The sequence below is a fragment of the Miniopterus schreibersii genome (genome assembly GCF_964146895.1).
Source record: "Miniopterus schreibersii genome assembly, chromosome: 8".
NCBI classification, from domain to species: Eukaryota; Metazoa; Chordata; class Mammalia; order Chiroptera; family Miniopteridae; genus Miniopterus; species Miniopterus schreibersii.
In genome coordinates, this window is record NC_138109.1 from 23,519,554 (window position 1) to 23,545,527 (window position 25,974).

The 25,974-nt window shown below is 44.4% G+C and overlaps 1 protein-coding gene across 16 annotated transcripts in view; it reads left to right on the forward strand.

The window, feature by feature from the left end:
- Positions 1–24,664, forward strand: part of NFYC (nuclear transcription factor Y subunit gamma) — a 63,144-nt gene extending 38,480 nt beyond the window's left edge. For 8 of the 16 annotated variants that reach the window (XM_081145060.1, XM_081145063.1, XM_081145062.1 and 5 more), the window contains 8 exons: positions 2,956–3,027; positions 4,332–4,445; positions 7,375–7,470; positions 12,557–12,730; positions 16,337–16,495; positions 19,996–20,103; positions 22,462–22,521; positions 23,770–24,664. In XM_081145060.1, the coding sequence (XP_081001186.1) occupies positions 2,956–3,027; positions 4,332–4,445; positions 7,375–7,470; positions 12,557–12,730; positions 16,337–16,495; positions 19,996–20,103; positions 22,462–22,521; positions 23,770–23,889 (903 nt within the window). In that variant the 3' untranslated portion in view covers positions 23,890–24,664. Of the gene's footprint in view, positions 1–2,955; positions 3,028–4,331; positions 4,446–7,374; positions 7,471–12,556; positions 12,731–16,336; positions 16,496–19,995; positions 20,104–22,461; positions 22,522–23,457 lie in introns of all 16 variants that reach the window. The other 8 variants (XM_081145067.1, XM_081145070.1, XM_081145069.1 and 5 more) reach the window with 1 other exon arrangement.
- Positions 24,665–25,974: the final 1,310 nt, after the last annotated feature.

Genomic DNA, 25,974 nt, shown 5'->3' on the forward strand with positions numbered 1-25,974 from the left:
TGTAGTTCTTTCGTTGTGGTCAAGAGCACAGAAATGTTCTGAAAGAGAATCTGCTTTTCCACCTTGCCGATAACACTACCAAGAGTACAAAGAGTCAGTCTGTCTCAGTTGTCTTCCATTTGGATCAGCATCAGGAGAAGAAGTTAACATATCAGTTGCATGGTTGCCAGTGACGAAGGGAACATTGAATTGAAAGCCAATTTAGTGGACCTCAGTCTACTGATAATGAAGGGGCTCCCCTCTCCAATAAGCTTATCGTGCGTGACTGGAAAGCTAGGATGAGATTATAGAAAACTGGGCTATTGTCAGTAATAATGAAACACACACACACACACACACACACACACTCCCTCCTCCCCCCCACCCCCTCACCCACCCACCCCGAGAGCTCAAGGTTTGGGGATTGAGAGAAAGTTTCTCACCAAAGAAAGGGTTGGGGTGGGGTTTAGAGCAGAGCTCTTTTCTGTCTCATTTTCTACCTCTCCAAGGAGGGAATGATACAATAATCTTTTTTTTTTTTAAATACATATTTCAGAGAGAGGAAGGGAGAGGGAGGGAGGGAGGGAGGGAGAGAGAAACATCAATGATGAGAGTCATTGATTGGCTGCCTCCTGCATGCCCCCTACTGGGGATTGAGCGGGCAACCCAGGAATGTACTCTGACTGGGAATTGAACCTTGATCTCCTGGATCCTAAGTTGATGCTCAACCGCTGAGCCACGCCCGGCCAGGCTAGAATAACCTCTTTTTCCTTCACCCTTTCTTGTTGCATTGATTAAAGACTAGTCTCATAGAAATTCTAAGTGACATTTTACTCTTTCAAGTTGGGGAAGGAGTCTTTTTTATCAGTTTTGGGCTTTGATTAAGTAATCTTGGAACAATCTTGTGGAAATTATATTTACTAACCAAGTCAAATGACAGCACACTTTCAAGAGCTAAATCTTATGGTCATAATCTTAAGCTGTGTGTATCATCCTGGGAGGTCGTCCAAAGGCAATTATCATCCCCAGCGTTTTCTTTAGCATTTCTGTTTAGCATCATCATTTTCTGTGATATGCCACACAAGAAGGAAGACCAGTGATTGATTTCTATGGTAAATGTTTTCCTTTTTAAATCCCTTTTGGTGGCTGGCCTCATCCAGCATTCTCTTTTGTGTTGCTTCCCTCTGTACTAAGGTCGTATGGCTAAAATTTAAATAGGCCATGTTTTCTGTGTGTCTATGCTTCTGCACATGCTGTTCCCTCTGTCTGAATATGATTTCCTCATACTTTTTCAACAGGCAAATTTGTAGCATCCTTTATATACAATTCAGATGTCAGCCGCTTTGGAACATTTGCCAACTCCTCTTGCTCACTCCAACCCCCCATTGCCAGCTGGTTATTCTTTGTTTCTGTGGGATTTTACTCCCCCATTCTAGTATAGAATAGGGGATTATAATGTTTTTATGTGACTGTCTCTTAACAATTAAACTATAAGCTGTTCAAAGGTAAGAATAGATTTGTGTCTTTCACATAGTAGTAGGTATCATATTAGTTGAGTTGCATGAATGAGTAAATGAAAGAGGAGAAAAAGAATAGAATGTGTCCTGCTCTCTCCTTTTTGGTTAAATTTTAATAAACTAGACTTTTAAACGTCTGCCACTCCAGGGTTAGTTTTAGTAGAGGCTTCACGGGAAACGTTGACACCTAATTTGGAAAAGGAAAAGATGAAAAATTGGTGTTGGAAGCTTGTAGAGGTGAGTGGTAGCCAGTAGCCAAGCAGCTTGTTGGGTTTGCGTGGGGAGTTGGGTGTCTTGGTGTGCATTTTATCCTCATAGTTGTTCTTCCTTCTCTAATTATAGAATGGGTTCTGGGAAGGCTGTTTGCATTTTTCCAAAATACCCCCTTCTTTGACATAGTTTTTGTTAATTATACCAAATCTCAAATAATAGCTGCTCTTTCCATAATGTGATGATGCAGATTCCCAGGTGAGCATATTGGATTTGGTGTGAGTCACATTTCAGACCACTTATAGAATCAATCATTTGACACCTAGTCCCAGCAGAGATTTTGCTGATTTTAGCTAATCTCTGCCTTTGTACCTTTCTCTTCATTGTTCTCTGAAACCCAGAATTGATTTTTATTTCTAGAATTGCTTTGAAATTCATTGGGTATGCTTTGAAATAACAATAGTATCAAAACAAAAAAGGGCTTAATTGCAAATAACTGAGTAGTGCTGGTCAGAAAGCCCTTTCCTAAATTCTATCCACAGTAAACTTGATGTGGTTTCCTCCCAGCCCAGTCTTGTTTGTTAAGAAAAGAAGTGCCAGGGCTATTCCAAAAAGCCAGCTGATAAATTTACCCTCACCCTTCTTCCTTACTGTTCTACCCCACCCCCACCCCAAGCCAATTTTGGAAACAAGCTGTTTGCTGCTGTGATGGGAAAGGAGCTCCTCCCCAATTTCTGGTGTCAGGTTAGTGCAAAGGTCAGAAATAGCCAGTATCACACTGGCTGAAGAGAACTGTGGGTCACTGTGGTCAGGTGCTGCTGGCACTTGCCCTTGTAATCCCCGAATAGAAGAAAGACCTGGCAAGTTAGAGGAGTGAATTCTCCTGAGGCAAAAATCTCATTTTAATCTGCATATTGCATACTGGTAAACTTTCTTGGGAAGAAAAAGACACTCAGTGCACCTCTATATTGTGCTGGCCAAGAATCTGGGATTGTTAGGGGCTACTTTTTGTGAGGGCACCATTAGAAGCCATCATAAGTTTATTCTGAAACCCTTTAATTGTTTAAAGCTCTGCATGGGTTAAGAATTTTGCTTTGGAGCTTGTATTTTCTTTATTTCATCTGTATGTACCTCCTTTCCTGTCATATTTTCTGAAAGTAGGGACTAAGCCAATCAGTGTGCTTCTTGATGCCTGCCTTGCCCTATTGATTATCCCCACCATTTATGCACCTTTTGTTACTCATTTCAGAAAGATTTCCGAGTACAGGAACTCCCACTGGCTCGTATTAAGAAGATTATGAAACTGGATGAAGATGTGAAGGTGAATTCACATTCATTTTTATTTATATTGAAGCTAAAATGATGGTAGGTTATTGTTCGTTTCTTTAGAGCTCAAAGTTTAAACAAAAGTGAAAGTATTGTTATTGTCTGCTGCTTTTTTATTTGGTTCCTCGTAAAATTGTTAAGTGAACTGAAATTGAACAGTTTTAATTATTATATGGTGCTTTTCTGAAAATTAGGGATATCCTGTTTTCTAGATGTTGAAAAGATGCTGAGTGCTTTTGGAATCACCCAGTTATTTTTGGCATGTAGTGTAAATATGTAGCATCAAATCAGCAGGACAGTGACATCTTCTTAGCATCTTGTTACAGTCTCTAATTTGTTTATCTGAGCTCTAAGAAATGTTTGATGATACTGCATCTGTGAGTTGTTTCACATGAATAATATTTGGGAGAGGTTTTACTTGGAGGTTGTTGATACTGTATTCCTAGGAGTCTACCACCCACTACAACTCTTTCAGAAAAAGAGCAACTCTCTCTCCTTATCACTCAAAATTAATAGTCTCTTGTATTTGTATAGAGAACTATAAGTTCACAGCAATTTTCCCCTCTTTTAGCTCAGTTCCTCCTCATAGTAACCCTTTGAGATTTGATAGGATAAGAATTATGAGTTTCATTTTATAGATATGGAAATAGACAAAAAGGTTAAAAGTGACCCACCCAGAGTCGGAGAACCAAGATCCCAATACTCATCTCTTGCTTCCTTAACTCCAGAGCTCTTCCAATGACTCTATCCTGTACAGACCACCTTACCAAGGTTTCAGAGCCTTGTTTGACCAAGAGCTTACATTGCTGGAGCACTTACTATCTTCTAGGCCCTGTGATGTGTGCTTTTACATGTATTTTCTCATTTGATTCCCACAACAGCCCTGGAAGGTTATCCTCTTTTTCAATATGTGAAAAATAAAACCCCAAATGATGGGAAGCCTGAGATTTTGCTTAAATCTATTGGCCCTCAAACTCATTATTTTCCCCGCATTGTGTCTCCTTGCATTATATCACTTACTGGCTTTATGGACCTGGGCAAGTTATTTCACCTCTCCTAAACCCTAGTTTCTCTAAAAGGCTATTATGGTAGGTTCTAGATAAGTATTCTTTCTCCCTCTTCCCTTCTACCTGCTTTGTCCCTACTTGTGGGTTTATTTTACCTTGGAATCTCTTGAGGCTACCACCTTCTCATTTTCCAGCCCTTGCCCCATAGTCTGGTGACAGGACATGAGGTAAGGGACAAACTAACTAGTTTGAATGACTTGCTGGTGATTGACAGGGCCTACATCTGTTGCAGATGATCAGTGCAGAAGCCCCTGTGCTCTTTGCCAAGGCAGCCCAGATTTTTATCACAGAGTTGACCCTTCGAGCCTGGATCCACACAGAGGACAACAAGCGCCGGACTCTACAGGTAATATTGTAGACTCACATTGGGAAAACTGGGCAGGAAGCTGCATTTGCCTGCTTCTCTTGCATGCCTTTAGACTAATGCTTGTTTTTTCTTAGGCCTCTGTCAAACTGATGTGCAATTGGTGTCTTTCTCTACTGTTGGGCGACAGGCATACCTTATAGCCATGATAGTATTTCCCCACCATGGATTTTAATTTCCAACTTGCACATGGTTTTCACAGCTCAGTGATTGAACTATTCACTTGGTGAGCCGTCACTATAAACAGAGGCTAAAGTGATATTTCTCTGTTTCTAGATGTAAACAGCTTCTGATTGGAAGGCTTGAGAGACTCAGGAAAGGACAATCCCAGGAAGAATCAGTTTTACTGACCCCATTGCCTTTTTGTTCCTCATCTGCTTTCCTGGGAATTCTTTTTCTCTTCTTTTTTGTTCTCTTTTTATTTTAATCCAGGACACCAACATTCATACTGTATAAAGATCCCTTGATCATTGGCTCTAGAGGCTCTCCCCGCAACAGCCAGGCCCTAGCTCTTGGAGAAAATGTTTCTCAGACATAAAAGCAAGGGTGTGACAGATATAAGAGAGCGATAGTATTTTAAAACAAAGCGAAGAAAGTAAATTGTTTTCTCCTCTTGTTTCCCCTCCAAAGTTGAAAATGCATATATTTGTTTATTCTGCAGATATTTTATAAGCACCTACAATGTGCCGAGCACTGTTCTAGGCTCTGGGGATTAATATACATGACAGACAAAAAATCCCCAGCCCCAGGAAGCCTACATTCTAGTGCAGCTAGACATTGAGAACTTACTTTGTGGCTGCCTTGAAGGAAGTCTGTAGATCTAGAGAGCCAATTAAAGTTACCTTCAAGAACAATTAAGATTAAAAAATAAAATCAGCAAAACACTTGAACGGGCCCTTCCAAAAAAAAGGTTTCCAAATGACCAGTAAGCATATGAAAAGGTACATAACATCGTTTGTCATCTGGGAAATAAAAAAGTAAAACCACAATGCGGTACTAGTTCATACCCACTAGAATGACTAAAATCAAGATAGGAATATATAAAAAATTGATATATTCCTAAAATGAATTACTTTTCAACAATAAAAGAAACAAACTATTGATCTATACAACAGCATGGATGAATCTCAAAAATACTACGTTAAGCAAAAGAAACCAGGAAAAAAAATTACGCAGTACATGGATACCATGTACTGTCCATAGTGATAGAAATAAGAGTTGTGGTTATCTCAGATTGAGGGGGGTGGAGGGTAATGCCTGGAAAGGGATGGAAGGAAACTTTTTATATTCTTATCTAGGTGATAGCTGCCTGGGTGTATATATTTATTAAAACTCATCCAGCTGTGTACTTAAGATTTTTGTATTTTACTGAATAGGAGTAATCAGTAAAATATTAGCACTTAAAAAGACAAAATTAAAATATTAAAAATACCAATTTAAGTATATCTATGTTTCCAAAATACTATAGAACATGCTGGTGTAGGTTTCAAAGTGATTATTATTTCTTTCTCTTTTTCTCTCCTCATTCCATCCTTAGATGGGCTGTTTAGATAACTTTGAGTAGGTGACATCATCAAGAATGTGATACTATATCGTACTAATCTTAAATGAGTCCTGGCAGCTTTAAGATGTGCCCTGCTTCAGTAGGATGGGTTTATTATCAAGCTGGTGGTTGGCAAGAATGGTGGACTGGAGTTTTGCATTTCAGTGGCTTGGGGCCATCACAGAGACAAGGGAAGGAAAAAAACAGAAAATTTCCATCTCCTTCTGTTTTGTCTGATGAGTCACCTTCTCTTAAGATGTGATATGTAGAAGTCACTAAAGATTTCTGTTAGTAGGTCAGTTCCCCTCCTCCCCCAACATTTTATTATGAAAAAATTCACACATAAAGTTTATAGTGAACACCTGTATACTCACCACCTAGGTCCTACCATTAAAATTTTACTTGTTTTATCCCCAGATCTATCTATCTATCCATCAAATCATCTATTTTTAAATGAATTTCAAAGTTTACTTTTCCCTAAATACTTCAACATGCATATTATTCATTAGAGGTCACTCTTTTACCCTTTTCTTTAAAATGTTCAGACAGTGTTAGTATGTTGGTTTTTAGTTTAAAAAAACAAAACAAAAATCCTTTAGTTCTATTATTTAAAAAAAGGGAGTGTCATCCTTAGAACCCCTTCAGCACAGGCCTTGGTTTCAGTATCCTTAGTCAACTGACTCCTATATTCTCTGCCCACCTGAACCTGTACTCTTAGTAACTTCAGACTTCCAATATTTATATCACATTAAACAAGATTTAAACCATGGGTTCAACATTGCAATTTTGAATTCCAAAATAAAAATTACAGTTTTGTGGAAACTAAGATACAGATCAGTAACTAGAAAATATTGCAGAAAGTTATTGAGTTAGGATTTCACCCAGGAAATTCCAAATAGACTTTACTTATGAACCAAAGGAGCAAAATATTATTTAGCTCCTTACAAAGGTTATAAAATTGAATGATAGCCTAACCTTGTTAAACACATAATGACCAGAAACCTGCTGCTTGAGATTGCTAGATTTGTACAATTTTAGCTGGAGGATTATCATTTATCAACTGTGGGGAGGATCTTGGGGCAGAATCCAGCAGAGGCAGTAGTAGCTGGAGGCTCAAATATCTGGTTTGCGGAGCAGGAGCTACCGGTAGCTCTTTTTTGTCTATTTTGTAGATGTCTTTCCAGCAAGTCCGATAATTTGAAGTTTAAGAGAGTTTGCCTGTGCTTATTTCAGCTATAGACTTGGCTGTGGGTACTTAGTTTGGCTTAGAAGTCATCGTCTTCTCTTACTTGTAACCTGGAGGGTATAAAGCCAGGTGAACTAGTTTCTCCCCAGGCTAATTTTTCACCTTGCTTTTCTTTGTTACAGAGGAATGATATCGCCATGGCAATTACAAAATTTGATCAGTTTGACTTTCTCATCGATATTGTTCCAAGAGATGAACTGAAACCTCCAAAGCGTCAGGTGAGCTGGGAAGGTATTGCTGCTGCCTGAGGAGCACCTTGTGTACGGGTGTCAGATATGCTCCTTTTCCTCTCTCAGCACGAGTCATTTGCTATTTCTTTTGCTTCTTCTGTAGACTAGATCCATCCTTAACATCCCCCTCTGCTACTCATTTATGGATACTTTTAACTCAGTGCCTCTGAGGTGGTATTTCAGTGAAAATAGACAAAGTTAAAATTAAAGACTTTGGTTATAAACAGTAAGAGTGAAGCTCATTTCAAGGTACCCTAGGAACTCTGAGTTCTTAATCTGGGGTGGGAGAACATGCCCAGGGAGTTAGAGATTTTAGATTTTCAAGAAACAGCCTCTCTATGTTCACAGTGGTGTTTGTTGTGAGTGGGCTTTGGTTTTCTCTTACTCTTGATTGTGGTTCTCTATATAGTGCTCTGGTGACACATTTGAATCACCTGCTAGGGTTTTAAAAAATACCAGTGCCCAGGTTCTACCTCATACCAGCTGAATCAGAATCTGAGAGGGGGAGGCCCAGGTATCAGTACTTTTTAAAGTTCCCCAGATGCTTGTAGTGTGCAACCAAATTTGAGAACCACCACTTAAACCGTTTTCTTAAGCAATCATGAGAAAGAATGAATGTCTGTCTGCCTGCCTTCCCCTCTCTTCTACCTGCCCCTCTCCAAAGGTCACACCAATTATTTTCTTCAGCACCTTGGGTGCATAAGCCTCTTAATTGAGGCTGTAATAGACCCCTATCCTGTATAACTCCTTGTTGCAGGCACACCGTTTGCGTGACTCACCAGGTCTAGTGGAGACACTTGGGAAATAGTGGAGGAGTCTGGCAGGAAGAAAGCTGTGCCTTGTTCTGCTTGTTCTGTTTTCTTAATAAAATTTTAGGTGGTTTTAATGAATTATTTCATAGTATATTATCCTTAGAAACAAGGTCATTCAGTGACTCCCATGCTGTCTCATATTAATAACCAGTTAGAAGGTAGGAGAAATGGGCGTCTTAAAGGACATTTGTAATCATGACCCTGCCTGGGGGCCCTTGGATTAGCAAGCCCTTTGTCACCCCCTTACTAGAGCAGGGAGCCTCACTGCGTCTCCGTTCTTTCTGGGCAGTCTTTGCTACTGTAAACATCCTTGACTGGAAGCTGTAAGGTGTTCAGAGGAGCTTTCAGTCGGATGTTTACAGCGGCAGGCTGCCACGGTCGTCCCCGGCTGCGCATCGCCTTTGAGACATTGCAGGTTAGTGCCCATGGGCTCAATTCCTCCTCTTGGGGTGCTTCCCTCCTCTCTGAGAAGTCACTACAGCAAGAACTCAGACCACTTCTCTTCTTTAAAACAAATGATATGACACACACGCTCTCCTTATTGGAATTTGTTTCAGAAGCTCCTTTAAAAACAAGATGAGACCTGTGACAAAATCAGGTCTTGCTCATATTCCTTGTGCTGACTCCTGCTTGTTCTCTGTGGGTTCCTGCTGAACCAACTGGCTGGAGAGAAGGGTCATGTCTTGTCCCCTCCCTTCCTCCAAAGTCCTCAGTACTTGGCTCTGTCGGTGTCAGACAGCTCGTTCCGTCCTACCCTGACTCAAAATGCTGTGACCCATCTCTTTGTAAAGTGTGTCTAGCTGAAACAGCTCCGTGCTGTCTGGACTCAGTTCTTTGTAGGTGTTCAAGCCATTGATTGGCATCCTGTTTGGGACAGCTGCTGCCTGGCCTTTAAAAGGTTGAGATTGCTGAAAGCTGGCCTGAAATTCTCAGGTAGCACTTCTAATCCTCTGTAGACATGAAGTTTTCCCAAGCTCTAAATTGGCTGGCACCTTAAGTCCTATAAAAGCACCTACTCTCCAGAATTCACCCTTTCTGAAAAGGCAGCAGTTCACTTTTGCTGCTGAAGTGAATGTACTTTTTTTCCAGTCTGTGGCTGGCGCACAACACTGTAGTGATGGCCCTAGGAGGTGATGCTGCTCATTCTCTGGTTTGCTTTGTCAGTCTCCACTTCTGAACACATTCCAAGAGCAAACCCTCTGGTTGGAGAGGGGAGGCCACAGCTAAAGCTGGGCAAGTACCCCAGTCTGGATTGATCCAGTCATCCCAGGTGTTCTAGCGCCTGGGGTGATGTTCCACTGCTGAGGAAAGGAACTAGCCACAAATATTGAGTTGGGGATGTAAGGCCCTTGACTTCTCAGAGATGCTTGGGAATTTCTCTTGTTCTTTGGAGGAGCAAATAAAAACTATTTGAAAGCAGAAGGTAGTTGAGGCCTGGCTTCTACCCCACTAAAGCTATGAGTTGAAAGTTCCTGCCCATTGAAATATCATTTCTTTTCACCCATCTCTTTAAACCAAGCATAACCATTCCCTTGCTAGCTTGACCTCCATTGGCCGAATGAATCTTCATAATGCTGAAGAACCTTCGATATGCCTCCTTCCATTCCAGTGGATTGAGAACAATCATGCCCTTCTCACAGCACAAACTGACTTGATGGAGTGTCCTAGACTGCCTGCTTCATAAACAAGTTAGGAAGCTATAGTAGGCAGCATGGGAGAAGCTCTTCACCTGCTCTCATAACTTGGCAAGGGGTATTTTGGCTTCTGAAAGGGATATTTAAAGGGTTTGCTTTTTGTCTGACAAAAAAAACATTCACTTACAGATCAGCTGCCGTCAGGAATAACTGGATACAGAACAATCACAGATCAAAGCTAGGAAATGCTAGTGTCTCCCTACCCCGACTTCCTACAAATTCACTCTGGGGGGGGGGTCTCAGTCCTCTATACCTTCTTATCACCCAATAGCTTTTTCAAATTAGGTCTGGACTTTAGTGATTGATGTTTTTTATAAAGTGGGAAGGGAGATCTCAGTGGAAAATAAATACATTGAACTCATTTCAAGAGCTTTGAAAAAGAGCAGTTTCATGGCTAAGGAAGGTATCAGTATTTTACCCCTGCCACAGCCAAGATCTAGTTGACAAGACTGACCTTTATTTGTAATCGTGAGAAGTTGGAGTTGAAGTGGACCGTGACATTGTCACAGTTAAGTTCTGGAAACAGACCTAGATGAAAATAAAAGGGGACCAATCTCCTTTCTTCTGCTTCAGCATGATCACATTCAGGGTTCAAACTGTTTGAGTCTGAAGCACAGAATAAATTAACCTAAAAAGTTGGTTCATGTTTGAAGACTAGCTCAGAAACCTAGCATATTACACATGTCTGCCTAAGTTGGGTGGATCGCCATCAGGAAACCTTGTCATGCAGAGACCCAAGTTTCTCCTAAGCTATATATTAGCAGTCCTAGTTTTAGTGTCCTGGGCCCCCCAGTCACCAGGCAAGCAAAATAATACCCAGCCCTGTTCTACAGGGCACATGGGCTTCTCCCCGCACTAGACCACAAAACCCTAGAGGTAGCAAAGAGAGTTTAGGGACTCTTCTGTTGGCAACAGCTGATGTATTCAGTAGAATTTGTCCTACTACCAACTTGAGTTAAAAAATACAGACATACCTCGGAGATATTGTGGGGGCACTTCCAGACCACCACAATAAAGCGAGTACAGGCATCCTGGGAGATACTGCGGGTTTGGTTTGTTTACACACCACTGTAATAAAGCAAGTATCTCAATTAAGTGAGTTGTAATCCTTTTGCTGCTAGAGGGTCTTGCCTTCAGTTTGTAAAAAAGAAAAGTCAACACTTGGGAAACACAATAAAGCAAAGTGCAATAAAACGTGATATGTCTGTACTTTCCTGTCCCTTAACTGTCTGCCTGGCTCTATAAATCCATTCTCATTCAGCAGGTGTTTAGTGGCTGCCTACAGGGGAATGAATAGTAGGGACAGTGGGGAACAAGAGAGAGCTAGGCTTTGCCCTTAGGGGAAAGCAGTGAATTTGACAAGGAAGAAAAAGCACAAAGAGGAAAGGACTAAAAGCACAGATTAGAGCACCTCACTTAATGAGGGGGTGGGGTCAATACCAACTTTGTAAATGTCACTTTGAGGAGATTTGAGGCAGTCCTCTTATACCTTGAAGGAGTGTCTTTTTCTCTTTTCTTGAACTTGGCACACTTGGCCCAGAACAAGGGAGTGAGTAAATTTAGGCTAAGTTTTTGCTCAGCCAGCCCAAGTTGTTGTATGTTTCTGTTGTTTTTGTTGTCCCAGGCAGGGGCACCATGTGTTTCAGGGCCCTCTGGAGCAGATGCCGATCTCTGTGACAATGGTCAGGGGCCGACCAACCCTGGACCCTCAGGCTATGACCATGCCGTAGTGTGTGTAAACATCCTACACTCTCAGCTGTGAGCTCAAGGTGGCTGGGAGAGGGTTGTTTACTCCTTCTGCCATGGAAAACGTCAGCTGAAGAAGGAAGTCTCTTCACCCAGCAGACCGGACAGAATGCGACCTCCCTAGTCAGCCAAGGCAGCACCCAGCGGAGAGCTGTCCTCGGGCCCCCTGGGTTGCTCTTCTGTGGCTAAGTACAACCCAGAACCACATGTGACACTGGATAGATGTGGCCCACAGTGACCACTGAGCTCGCGATGTGCTGTGAAAAGCCAGGCACTTGCCTATTGGTGCTCTCAATCCTAACATTTGATCTGAAATTTCAACCCAGAAAAAGCCCTATGTCCCTTTCCCCCCTGCTATGTCCCTCCTGAGGCGGTGGGAACAAAAAAAGGAGAGAGCTGCCTGTTTGGGAGATTGAGAACCGGCCTGAGAGCATGACGTATGGGTAGCATCTTCCAGTGCTTGCAATTAGCACTGTCCTCATATCACAGCCCTCGACAGCGTTTACTGACAAGCACTGCTAGTGCGTGGCTTTTAGTAACGGTAATTATTTGCACATTTGTAACTCATCATGCAATGGGTGATCACTCTGTACTTCAGAAAATTGGCTGTAACTTTTGTGAAACCTATGGAATCTGTTATTTTTAGTGTGATTTAGCACAACCGGTCTCTTCGAATTCCACTTTCCCTTGGCTTCAAATGTGGAGAGCTCAGCATTCAGCAGGCAACTGCACAGAGTCCGTTTGGGGGAAGAATGGAAATTCACTCTGGCGGCTGCTGAGTCGGTTCTTTCTCTCTTACCTGCCTTTACTTCTACCCCACAGGAGGAGGTGCGCCAGTCTGTGACTCCTGCCGAGCCTGTCCAGTACTACTTCACGCTGGCTCAGCAGCCCACCGCCGTCCAAGTCCAGGGGCAGCAGCAAGGCCAGCAGACCACCAGCTCCACAACCACCATCCAGCCCGGGCAGATCATCATTGCACAGCCTCAGCAGGGCCAGGTCTGTGAGCTGCAGAGGGTGCCTGCCCAGCAAGATAATACTTCTTAGGTTTGGGATGGTGAAAGCTTGACCAGGGCAGAGAGGCACTCTGATCATCATAGAGCACTGAATTTGAAGTCTGGAAACCTGGGCTCCCCCCCAGATTCAGCCACTGAGGTGACATGTCACCCTAATTTCTCTGGCCCTGGTTTCCTCATGGGTCAAATGAGGAAAGTATAGTGGACAAGATGTTCTAAAGTTTTAGAAGGAAAAACTATCATGTCCCCATGAAGAGTGGTGGCGTCTCTTAAGTGGACTCCGTTCCTGCTGTCTGTGTGTGTATACCAGAATTGGCATTTGTATCCTTGAGGGGAGATCAGGCATGCATACCTCTCCTCTCCTCCTCCCCATTATTTCTCTGTCCTACTATATTTGTATCAACTGACTGTCCTTTTTTTAAAAAACATGTCTTTATTGATTTCAGAGAGAGGAAGGGAGGAGAGAGAGAAACATCAATAATGAGTCATTGATTGGCTGCCTCCTGCACGCCCCTCCACTGGGGATCGAGCCCAAAGCTTGGGCATGTTCCCTGACTGGGAATCAAACTGCAGTCTCCTGGATCATGGGTCGATGCTTCCCCTGTGCCATGCCGGCTGGGCAGATGACCTTCTCTTCTTACAATAGTAATCAGAAGATTCTCTCCCCAATACAGTTGTTGTGAGAGCTGTAATATCTACATTTGTTGGGAATCATGAGAAGCTGCAGAGAACTCTTCTGAGCTCTGAATCCAAATTCCCTGTCAGTCATTAGTTTATTTTTTCATCAAACATTGGTCATCCTCCGTAGGTGAAGTCCTATGCTGTGTGTTGGGAACACAAACATGAGTCAGACAGTCCCTATTTTTAAGAATTCACAATCTAGTTGGGGCTACAAATACTTGGAGATTATACCACCATGTGGGAAGGGTAAGATGTTCTTAGGATGTGCAGAGGGTGTTACGGGAGTACATCAAAAGGGGCACCTAATAAAGATGGAGAGGGGTGGTAGAAGAGGATGTCGGAGGAGGTTCCTTTAAAGGAATGATATGAATTTAGAGGGAATAAAGGACATGAATCAGAATGGGGAAGGAGGGCTTTCCCACTAGGTGGCTCAGCACAAGCAAAGTCTTAGAGGTGAGAAATAGTACAAGGCAGTGGTGAAAGGGTGCAGCTCAGGGAACAAGTAGGCAAGTCTGAAAAGATAGGTGGAGGACGCACCCTAGACAGCCTTGTGTGTTCTAGTGAGCTGGGTTTGCCTAGAAGAAAAAAAGTTGGGGTGGTGGTAGATTTAGATATAATTGTGATTTTAGGATATTCCCTGCTCATTTTTTATCCATGTAACAGAAATTTATTGAGTGCTTTGTCTTTGCCTGACATTGTGCTAGGCAGGAGGGGTTCAAAGATTAGTGCAGCCCAGTCCCTGCCTTAGGAGTTCACTGCACTGTGATGCCTAAGGGACCTTCTTTGGCTCTAGCTTGTGCATCTGCAGTGGTGAGAGCTCTACCTGCCAAAGGCTTTATCCCTTTATAGAGCGAACTTCAAGGGAGTCTGCTAAAGGCATGCTCTGATTGGCTGATCATCCCAAGAGGCTCATGGCTGTTGTGCCCCAACAGCAGGGCACACCATACATGATTTGACAGCTGCTATGCTAACACAAGCCCTCATTTTACTGAAATGATATAGAAGTACTTTGGAAATCCTGTCAGGAAAATTGAGTTGCTAGAGTACAGTGATGAGTTGGCAGTATGTACTTTTTTTTTAGTCAGCGAGAGTTTCATGTATCCTCTTCTCTGCCACCCCAAACTTGCTCAGCTTGGAGCTGAAGGCTTGTGGAGATGGTGAAGTTGGTCCCTTCTAGCATCTTTCAGCTGTTGTTTCACTGTCTTCCTGGTTCAGGGTGACCTTGTGCTGTGCGTCACATCCCCGGACCTCTGTAGTAATGGCTGTTTCAAGTTGAGTGCAGGTAACATTTGCAGAACAGAATACATACTAAAGTTGAAAGGAAAGTATATTTTGGTAAAGTAAAGCCTATATTTTTGTCATAAAATTGGAAACTTTTGTTCCTGGAGGCTTGGAGAATAGGCTGAGTTGAAAATTGTGGTGTGAGAACAGGAGATGTTTCCTGTTGTCCTAGCCCACTGTACGCGTTTTTATATAGGTCCTTCTGCCATCTTTCTTCCCCACCCTTCTCCATTTTACAGTAATTTCTCCTTACCTTGTAATTCCTTGAATCTCATATGTAGTTCCCAGGATACATCCCCTTCTCATGTAATTTTAGATGCATAACAGACTTATGCAGTCAGAAAGTAAAGAGTGTCAGAATGGCCATGTTGATTAAAGCCATGATTCCTTGAGACTCCCAGGATCCTCTTACTGAAGTGGGAGAGAACATATTCGAATCAGGGGTTTGGGGATATAGTTGTGATTTAAAATGCTCCACCCTCCTTACCACCACCACCCTCCACCCCCTACCACCTGACCAGATGAGCAAGATGTGTTATAAAGGTCACATATGGGGCTACGGTTTTGAGATTTGAAGAAATGACTGACTGACCCTTTTGACAGTTTAAGTCTTACAGTTGCTCAGAGGAGTAAGTTTCATAGGCCTACAGTATACTAAGTATGTGTGAGAGACACAGAATCTGCCAAGTCTCAGACACATTAGACTGAAATTTCTTAAATCTACAAAGTTAAAATTCTTGCTTTATCAAATTCTGTTACTTAGGGGTAGCCTCAGTTGAGATCCAGGTGTTCAGTGTCCGTTGCCCAGTGTGTTTACCTGGGCAGCTGTGCTGTGATCCAGAGCAGCCAGCTGGCTGCTGGGGGCTGGGGTCACTCTACTGCTTGAATGGAGGTGGAAAACATTGTGTTCTTTTATTTTCCTTCCAATGTCTTACAAGCCTAAGGATCCTGAATTTAGTAAATTCATACTGACCGCACTTTGCATTTACTTTACCCTCCAAATTCACCTGCTCCAGACTTGACCTTGGCCATTTCTCAAGTGAACTGTTGTGGTTGCTTTTGATTCTTTTGTACCATATGTGCCTTACTATCATTCAAGTGGCTGTGAAAAGTTGCAACATTTGTTTTTTTGTGGTTTTTAAAAAATATGTATTGATTTCAGAGAGAGGAAGGGAGAGGGAGAGGGAGAGATAGAAACATCAATGATGAGAGAGTTGTCATTGATTGGCTGCCCCCTGCATGTGCCCGACTGGGGATCGATCCTGCAGCCCTGGGCATGTGCCCTGACCAGGAATCAAACCTTGATCTCCTGGATCCTAGGTTGATGCTCAGCTGCTGAGCCATGCCCAGCTGGGCGAAAGTTGCAACATTTGAAGCATAGAGATGTTTTGTGCCTAGGCAAATATGTTGTACTGTGAGCCTTAAAATCTGTTTAACTTTTTCATCTTTTGTTTTGGTGAGCAACTTTCTCAGTGCTCTAAACCCAACAGACTCTGTAGGTTGAGTATTATTATCAGTGTTGAGATGACTTAGGCATTCATGGAGAGGTTTGCTCCTAGTTAACCCCTTGGTAAGCCTACTGACTGAACCAGAGCTCAAGCAACTTTCTCATGACTCTTCTTTCCAGACCACACCAGTGACCATGCAGGTTGGAGAAGGTCAACAGGTGCAGATTGTCCAGGCCCAGCCACAGGGTCAAGCCCAGCAGGCCCAGAGTGGCACTGGACAGACCATGCAAGTGATGCAGCAGATCATCACAAACACAGGAGAGATCCAGCAGATCCCGGTAAGCACTGTCCTGCCTCAAGTTCTGCATGGCAATCTGCTCAATGCTATAAAAGAAATACTTAAAGATTATATATCTGTATATATATGCGCACACATACACACAATAAAAAAAATTGTGTGTGCACATGTATGTATTTTGTGCTATTATGTATATAACACACATACATTTATTTGTTTGTTTGTTTGTTTGTTAATCCTCACCTGAGGATATTTTTTTCCATTGTTTTTAGAGGGAGTAGAAGGAGGTGGGGGTGGAGAAAAACATGGATGTCAGAGAGACACATTGATTGGTTGCCTCCCATACATGCTTCAGCTGGGGCTGGGGATCAAACTTGCAACCCAGACACGTGCCCGTGACGGTTGCACCACCCGCCACCCTTCGGTGCATGGGCCGATGCTTTAACCACTGAACCACATGGGTCAGGTCCATACATACATTTTTTTAAAACCTATATTTCCTGTTACCCCAGACCACAACTTGCTTCATTGTGTGCTCACTGCTTTCCTTTAACCCAAGTTCAAGTTCACCACTATGGGGCAGCTCCTCTTAATTTCCCTTCACTCCACCTACCAGAGAAATCATTGTAACCGCTATTCCGTGCCAAGGCCCAAAGGCCCTGTGAGGCAGTCCTGTCTTTGGATTAGCAGAGAATAAGAGGGAGGGGTATAGAGAAGGCCATAAATACACTTGTTGCATATTCATGAGTCAGTTCCCAGTGGAGCCTGCAGCAAAGTGTATTTTTGGCTTTAATTTAACTTATCCATTCCTTCACTGTGGACTGCTGCTTCCTGTGTGCCTTGAGGGATTTCATTTCTTAGATTTGTTGGCTTTTTTACTTGTACTTGTTCTTTTGTTAAAAATGTTCTTGTCTTAACACTTGCCATTTATACATTGGTCATTTTGCCACCAAAAAATGTAGAAAGTGAGTGACATGGAGCAGTCCTTCTGTTTCCTGTCCCTTGCACTTCCTATTGTAAGTGAAATGTAGGCAGATCTAGAAATTCACTTGGACTTGAGTAACTATTTTCTCTCTGAAAAAAGCTGAAAAAGTATCCTGAACTCTGTTTATGGAACTGTTCTTACTAAGTTAACAGGGAAAGCTTAGGAAATTGGAGTGAGTGATTGTGTGTTTCTGTGTCTGTGCCCCTCCCCTCCCCTCCCCTCCCCTCCCCTCCCCTCCCCTCCCCTCCCCTCCCCTCCCCTCCCCTCCCCTCCCCTCCCCTCCCCTCCCCTCCCCTCCCCTCCCCTCCCCTCCCCTCCCCTCCCCTCCCCTCCCCTCCCCTCCCCTCCCCTCCCCCACACACACCATCAGTTCCAGGTGCCTCACCTCACTTTTTCAGCCATCACCCTCAAGACTTCTCTCTTGAATGGTTTTCGTTCATGTAGAGGCACCAAAACAAGTTCATTTAAGCCAGAGAAGAGCCCCCACTTTGCAGTAACTGTAACTCCAGTGTTTTTAACCCTCTGGGGCACAGAGCTTTAGCACAGAAGATTTGTTGTAGAGTTCAGGGCCTCGCCTTCATGGTCCTCAGATAGGAGTCTGCATTTCTAAACTCATCAGTGCGCTTGCAGTAGTGATGACCTTCAGGAGGGAAACTTTGCTTCTCTTTTGAAAGCCCAGGGGGTAGACTTACTTGCTCTGTAAATAATGTAAAAAAGCTGTAAGGATCCCCAGACCTATCCTTGGGGTAGAGGACTGAGGGATGTCACCAAATATCTAAATCTAAGCCTTAAAAAAGAGCTTCTTGCTTCTTCTAAGAACTGCTTGGAACTATTTGGCTCACAGCTTTCCAATCACATTTGAGTTTCTGCAAAGAGCCCTTCCCAGCTAGGAAATGGAAAATCCCTATGGCTGTCACTATACCTTCCCCCACTCCTGGGACAAGGCTTTTGTCTTTCCTCCCATGTGGCTTGGCCAGAGTTCTGGTGACTCCTGGGACCAGACACTGTCAGTCTCAGCAGATGAGGCCTCCTGAGCCTCCACCTAGCTACCTTCTTCCCCAGAAGCAGCTTAATAGTGTTGCCTGTAGGCCACATCATGGGATTGAAGGGGGAGGGGAGGCTTACTTGGCATCACAGATTCCCAGCAGCTCCTCTCGGCAGATTCTCAGGAAGTAAATGACTGCAGGTCACAATACCGTGTCCTGTCTCCTTTGAACCGGATTCTTACAGGTTTAGATTTTTGGCCCTCCTTGCCTTAAGTAGACAATTCTGGAATGGTCTACCAAAACTTCAGGATTAATCTTTCTTGGTGATTCCAATCCTCTTAGAGGCTGGCAGTTTCAGAGAAGCAGTTTGATTTAATACTGCTCACAGGAGTGGTGCTTCCTCCTATTAGCATTTTCCTTGTGGAAGTAAAATTCCCTTCAGTGACCTTAGCTCTTGAAGGCAAGGGGAATGTTTGCTTCAGGATAGAGAGATCTGTTAGCCTCAAGAAGCTCACCCTTACAGCAAAGGCAGGCTGGGCAGACAGGGAGGGTCATGTCTGGGCCCCCAGATAGAGAGAAACCAGATTTGCTGGTCTCCTGGAACCTCTCTCATCCCCCAAATCCCAAGTGTGAATGTCTGCAGCCTTTCTCTGCTGACTCTCTTGTCTGCTGAGCCACAGTTTCCGTTGCATTGTAACCACCTTGGTCCTTCCTTCATCCACACACTCAAAGCACTAAAACTTTCATGGTACGCTGGAGCGTTAAGAGCCTGAGTTAAGGCTTTTAGCACACAATTAAATGCAGCATGTGGTATTATTGTATTATCTGAGACTTAATCTTAAGCATGAGGGACTCTAAGGGCATTTTTGTAGATTTGGTTTCCCGTGATGGGGTTTTCTGTGAAAGGTTTATTGATTCAGCTTCCCCTTGGGAGGTGTTTGGCCAGAAGCTAGTGCTGAACACCAAGGATCCTAAAAGTCCCTCAGACCCCCATTGGTCCTGGCTCGTGGGGACAGAGATAGTAAAGCAGGCCAGCTTTTTCTTCCAAGATGTGCACCATGGAGTTGGGCAGTTCTAGGGCTATGGTGCGGAGTGATGGCCATCTGCTTTGTGCTCCTGGCAGACACTGGAGCTTTTCTTAGTATTAGATCAGCCATTCTGGGAACTGGAGTGGAGTAGTGTGGAGATGGAGGGGAGGAAGGCCCACACTTACAGTACAAACATTCTGATAATGTTAGACAGCCTTCAGGATAAAATCCTAAGATTCTGAGCAAACAGCTAAGAGCCAGCAAATGTTGAGGGTGCAGCCATGCTGTTCTCACATATGTGACAAGATCCTCAGGGAATTTTTTCAAAGTCCACTCAGGGAACTATCCTCTTTTGTGTTGTGTGACTTGCAGGATGGGGATGCTATGGTTTTGCTGTTTTGACTTCTATTAAAAAGGAACTTTTCAGGGTAGGCTTCTTTGGGAGCCAGGGAGGGCTCAGTGGAGTAGGACACATGAAAAGTTTGTCTGTTTAAGGTTGCACTCAATCTCCTGTGGTCTGTTTGTCTCTATCCGGCCCTAGGTGCAGCTGAACACCGGCCAGCTGCAGTATATTCGCTTAGCCCAGCCTGTATCAGGCACCCAAGTTGTGCAGGGACAGATCCAGACGCTTGCCACCAATGCTCAACAGGTATGTGCCCCAGAGATGCGGGGCTTGAGTTGGGGACTAGCAGGAGCTGGCTTCTGGCTGGAAAGGAGTGCTCAGCACACAACTCTCCTTTCCACTTTATTCTTCAGCAAGAACCACCTCCACACCTGCATATCTATTCTGCACCCCAGGGACAGGTGGGGTTTTATGGAGGATTGTATTCAAAGTGTATCTCTTACCATCTTGGCCTGGAGGAACAAGGAAGTGCAAGGCAGGGAAGTCTCAAGGATCCCTGATGAAAGCCTGATGTACCTGTGCGTAGGTCTGACCAGAAGAAGTGTTCTGACAGAGTGCCTCCTCATCAAGCTGTTTCCTGCTTTAAAACTGATGAGCGATTGTGTTCTGGCCCCTCCTGTGCCCTTTGGAAGGCTTGCTTAGACTTTAGCCCCACCTTCTCAAGCATCCTTAACCAGAGGTTGCCCCCCTCATCTCCTCTCATGCCCTAGGATATTGAAGGCTGTGAGCCACAAGCACTGAGGGGCCTCTCTGGCCTTGGGGGTTGGGGGATGTGGGCATCATTTGCAGGGGTGAGGGTGCTGATCAAAGGGAGGCATTGTTAATGGATTCTTTTGCCTCAGACCCAAAAAAAGCAGCGATCGTTTAAGAGCTGGATCTGTCTGGCCCAGTTGCATTTCTGGTGATGTATCTATTGACAGTGGTAACAGAGCTGAGTTTGTAGAGCAGGTCTCCGAAGATTTCATTTGGGAAAAGATGAGGAATGAGCCAAAAGTAAGGCTTCTGAGTTCCATACCGTCTCTGGGATCATTCACACCTCACATAAGGACTTGGGCTTTTCCCTAATTTCCTTGGGGCTCATTCACATGGAATCACAGCTCAAGACTGATCACACCTTTGGGTACTTCCCCCTCTCCCTTTACAAAAAAAACTTTTTTAAGACTCTAACCTGGGATCCCCAAAACTTTTTATGGCCTGGGGGTGGGAGGAAATGAGAAGGAAGAGTTTTGGGTTCCCCAGACGTCAGCTTTGGAACCAGAAACTAAAGCCAGAAAGCGGGGAGAGTTGGGTGTACAGAGAGGAGGGGAAGAAACAAGGGGAGAGCACCTGAGAGTAGTCAAAGCCTATGTAACAACAGATTGTAATTGTGACAGCTGGCATAGGGTAGGTAGGTAGGTGCTCAGTAAATGTTTGTTGAATGAATGCTGAATAAATAGTATGTAAGTGGAATTTAAAGATAAATGAAACTTTCTTTTCAGCTGATGTGAAGGGCAGTCCTGCTGGCCATGGCACAGTTAACCTCATCTATGAGGAATATTCCCCATTTGTCTCAGGGTCATTCATTTATTCTGCAGACATTTCTTGAATACTTGTAAAGACAAAACTAACTTCTGCTCTCAAGCAGTTTATAGACTGGTAGGAGGAGAAAGACCCAAAACAAGGAGCAATAGTAAGAAAGCTTTGTGAAGCCCTTTCACACCTGTTTCCTAGACCTGATGGGCTGTTTTGGGCCATTGTGAGGACACTTGAGAGGACGGTCCTTACCTTGCAGGTTGGCTGTAATGATTCCAGGAGATGGTGCACAGAAGACATGGCTAGTCAGATGTTCCATAGATACACGTGCACACAAGTTCGCATTCTTCTTTCTAGTCTGTCAGGCTGTTTCCAACAGCTGCCATTGTATGATGCACATTTACATGTCAGTAAATTTCTTTTAAAATCCACACCTAAGATTTTAAGTGCACGTGATAAATGTTTTCTTGCTTCCTTCCACCCTCCCACCCCCACCCCCGTCCTTGGCCCAGAGGGCTACACGTGGCCACTGTCGGAAAAAGTACTTCATAGGTTTGCCACAAGGGCTGCTAGGGCCAAGGCCACCTGCTCGCCAGGGTGTTTCATATTCCAGTCAGATAATCTGGGTGATATGGGTTTGGTTTGGAGCCCACCTTCCAAGAATGAACGGGACCACTCACTGCTTTGCCCAGTGTTTTGCAAATTGCCTTCACTGGCTGAAATACTCCTAGGGTTTCTGCCTAAAACTTAAAAATGTTATGACCTCTCATGTCAGCACCTAGGTGCTAGGTGTTTGTTTGATTTGAGCCTCAGGCCCCAGAAAGACCTCAGGGGGAGAGGGTAGTAGGTGGCCATTAATGTGTGTTCTGGGGTCCTCTATGTGGTGCCAACTCTGAGTAGCCTTTAGGGCTAGGGGAGGGGAGAGACCCTTGTTTTTCTGCTACTCGTCAAGCACCTGTTCTATGCCAGGCCTTATTCTGGGCACTTTATGTGCATTATCTCATTTGATCTTCATGACCCTCTCCTGGGTGGTGGGCTGGTGGACCAGACCCTGCAGCTGACCTGCCTACTCTGCCATCTTGATTCCTGCAGATCACACAGACAGAGGTCCAGCAAGGACAACAGCAGTTCAGCCAGTTCACAGATGGACAGGTAGGACACCCAGCCTGGGCAGGGGCAGAGGGCAAGGAGTTGGGGGGTGGGGGTTAGTGGATGACATCTATGGGTTTGGATGGTTAGGGCAGCTGTCCCATTTTCTGTTAACAATGAGTGGACAGAAATTGTTAAAACAAGTACAGTCTTTAAAACAGGGTACCTGTCCTTTAGATTTGTAGACATTACATAGCTCAAATCCCCATTTTGCAGATGAGTAAACAGCCCTAGAAATGGGAAATGCCTTGTCCATGCTCACCAGCTGTTCATTGCAGAACCAGGACTGGAACACAGGTCTCCTCTTTCCCTCTCTAAGACTGGTTTTTCTCTGCTGCCTTTTAATGGTGTGGATTATTTGAAATGCAGAGAACATGTGACCTCTCAACCTCTCTCAGTGCCTGGAATTCAGTAATTCTAAACCCGTGCGAGGAAAGAATCTTACTTTTCCCTCGACCTTTCCCCTCATACTATGACTATGGTCCCAGATACCCCTGAGGACATGACAGGATGAAATGCCCAAGATTGTGTTCTCTGCTGCCCAGAGGGAGAGGAGCTGCATCACCCACCTCTGGCTTCTGCCAGCACCAGGTGCTAGGCTTACATACCAGGGCTCCTGTGGCAGGGGTCTTGGCTTTTGGTTTCTTTTGGGGACACCTGAGAAACCAAATATCCAGTTGGCCTTAACCTTCCAAAGTGGCTATGTGAGCATCTGCTTCACCCCTCATGGGTCTTGGCTGTAGGAAGTGTTTAATTCCAAGCGCCCTCCTCAGCAGGGCCCTGTGTAGAAAGTGCAGGTTCAGCTTAGCCAGATATTCTAAGGAAAGGACGAGAGGGGGTAATCCTACTGCCCCTGCCAGTGAGGATTACTGAGAGTTGGGGAAATGCTGACTTCCAAGCTGCTAGTACAGTGGTTCGAATTGCTTGTGTTTGTCACAGAGGAACAGCGTGCAGCAAGCTCGAGGCTCTGAGCTAACGGGAGAGGCAGAGCCCAGAGAAGTGAAAGCCACAGGAAATGCAACTCCCTGCACCTCTTCCCCGCCCACTACACACACACCCTCACACCGTGCTGGTGCCTCCTGTGTCTGCTGCTCCCAACCCCAGCAGAGCTCCACATCCCCTCCTCCCTCTGACGCCTTGCAGTGGGTGGTGGTTGAAGTATCTGGGGCCCCCAACCAACTCGAGGCCCATAGGGAGCTGCATGCCCCTCTCCCAGGGGTGACCTCACTCTCTCCTCTCCACCCCTCGCAGCAGCTCTACCAGATCCAGCAAGTCACCATGCCTGCCGGCCAGGACCTCGCCCAGCCCATGTTCATCCAGTCAGCTAACCAGCCCTCCGACGGGCAGGCCCCCCAGGTGACCGGAGACTGAGGGCCTGAGCTGGCAAGGCCAAGGACACCCAACACAATTTTTGCCATACAGCCCCAGGCAGTGGGCACAGCGTCCTTCCCCAGAGGACCCCGCCGACCTCAGCGCCTCCTGCAGGCTAGGACACTGGTGCGCTTCGCCCCACACCTGGGGGCCGAGATTCTCCAACAGAAAGATGCAATATTTTTTATTTCCTTTTTTCCATTTTTTTCTCCAAGGAATCAATATTTCAGTATGTTGAGCTATGTGTCCAGTGCTATGAAATGAAAATATTAAATACATATTTATGGCATTTTCTTGAAGAGTGTGGTTGAAGAAATACTTCTTTTGGGGGTTTTTTTTGGGTTTTACCTCCACTTCTTTTTAGGAGCAAATCTCCTAATAGGTGTATGTTATCTCCTGACTCTTGGAACAGCTGCTGCCCCCAGGATTTTCCACCTTTTTCTGTCCTCAGATTAAACTAGGTGAATGTGTGTAGCTTCTTTTTCATTAGTGGTCTTCTCTCCTTGTCCCTGCTCTTTCCCAGAGCTCTGTATTTGCATCCAGAGGCCATGGAAACATTCCTTGCATTTAAGAGATGAACTCATTCACCATGGAGAGTGGATGGTTTCATTCCCAAACCCTACTCTCCCAGGGACCCTAGGAGACTAGAACTTTGTGCATTTACCTCCCATACACACATTTTTATTTTATTTTTAAAATGCATTAAAAAATTGTGCTAGTCTCTTGCTGCATGGACTTCAAACTGCATGACATGCAATAAACTCATTTTAGACAATTCAAAGTCTGAGTTCTGTATCTGGAAGCATTCATGGAGCCACTTGTCTTGGGAAGGTTTGTTTACCCTCAGGTTGGGTGTCTGAATGAGGGCACCCTTTTGAAAAAAGGCTAAGGGAAACTTACATTACATATCTGATTCAAACTGAGGTCTTCAATTGATTTTAAAAATGAACTTCAGCCCAACTGACACAGCTTAGTACTTGAGCATTGACTTATGATCCAGGAGATTGTGGTTCGATTCCCAGTCAGGGCACATGCCCGGATTGTGGGCTCGATCCCCAGTAGGGGGCTTGCAGGAGGCAGCCAATCAGTGAGTCTCTCATCACTGATGTTTCTTTCTCTCTCTCCCCCTCTCTCTTCCTCTCTCTCTGAAGCCAATAAAGACATTTAAACATAAATTAAAAAATAAAGTAAAATAAAAATGAACTTCAGCAGGACCTATTTGCTCTTCAGGTCCCTCCCCACCTTCCTGGGCTACCACCATGAGCTAGATTCAGTTGTGTCCTGTTTGGTTGAGGGTCAAGGGAGAGCATACGTCAAGGAGAAAGCTCCATCCTTCAAACTAGGAGCTGGGTAAATCTTTCCTCTCCTGCCTTGGCACAGGTTGGCACTTTGAGTTGCCTGCTGTCGCCATACCCAATAGCACCTGCTATAGAGGGCAGCCCAAGCCCCTTGTCAACCAGCAGGTCTCAAGAGGGCCTGTATTTTAATTGAAACAGGAATAAAAAGCGTTCTACTTCATTGACCATAGTGGCCAATGGTGAGCTCTCTTCCTTCCCTTCACCATGCCATTCTTTCAACTAGAATGAGGCCCATTGTCTGGGAAGATCAGAGAACTGGATGCCAGGAAAAGTAGGTATTAATTTCTTCTCTGACACTAGTATGTCGTAAAACCTTGGGCAACTCCATTTTCTGGGACTGTCAAGGTGTGAGGTAGGGATGGGGAAGAGTCTTTAATATTAGATTATTTCAGCCCGGCCGGGCGTGGCTCAGTGGTTGAGCGTCGACCTAGGATCCAGGCGATCGGGGTTTGATTCCTGGTCAGGGCACATGCCCGGATTGTGGGCTCGATCAATGACTCTCTCATCATTGATGTTTCTCTCTCTCTCTCCCTCTCTTGTCCTCTCTCTGAAATCAATAAAGATATATTAAAATATATATATATATATTAGATTATTTCAGATTTGATCTTGATGCCCTTATAACTCCCTTACCAACTATCCCTTGCTATCAACCTGGACATGTTTTATTTTCAGTCACTTACCAAAGAGTACTTCACCTTATTACACACACACACACAAACTCGGA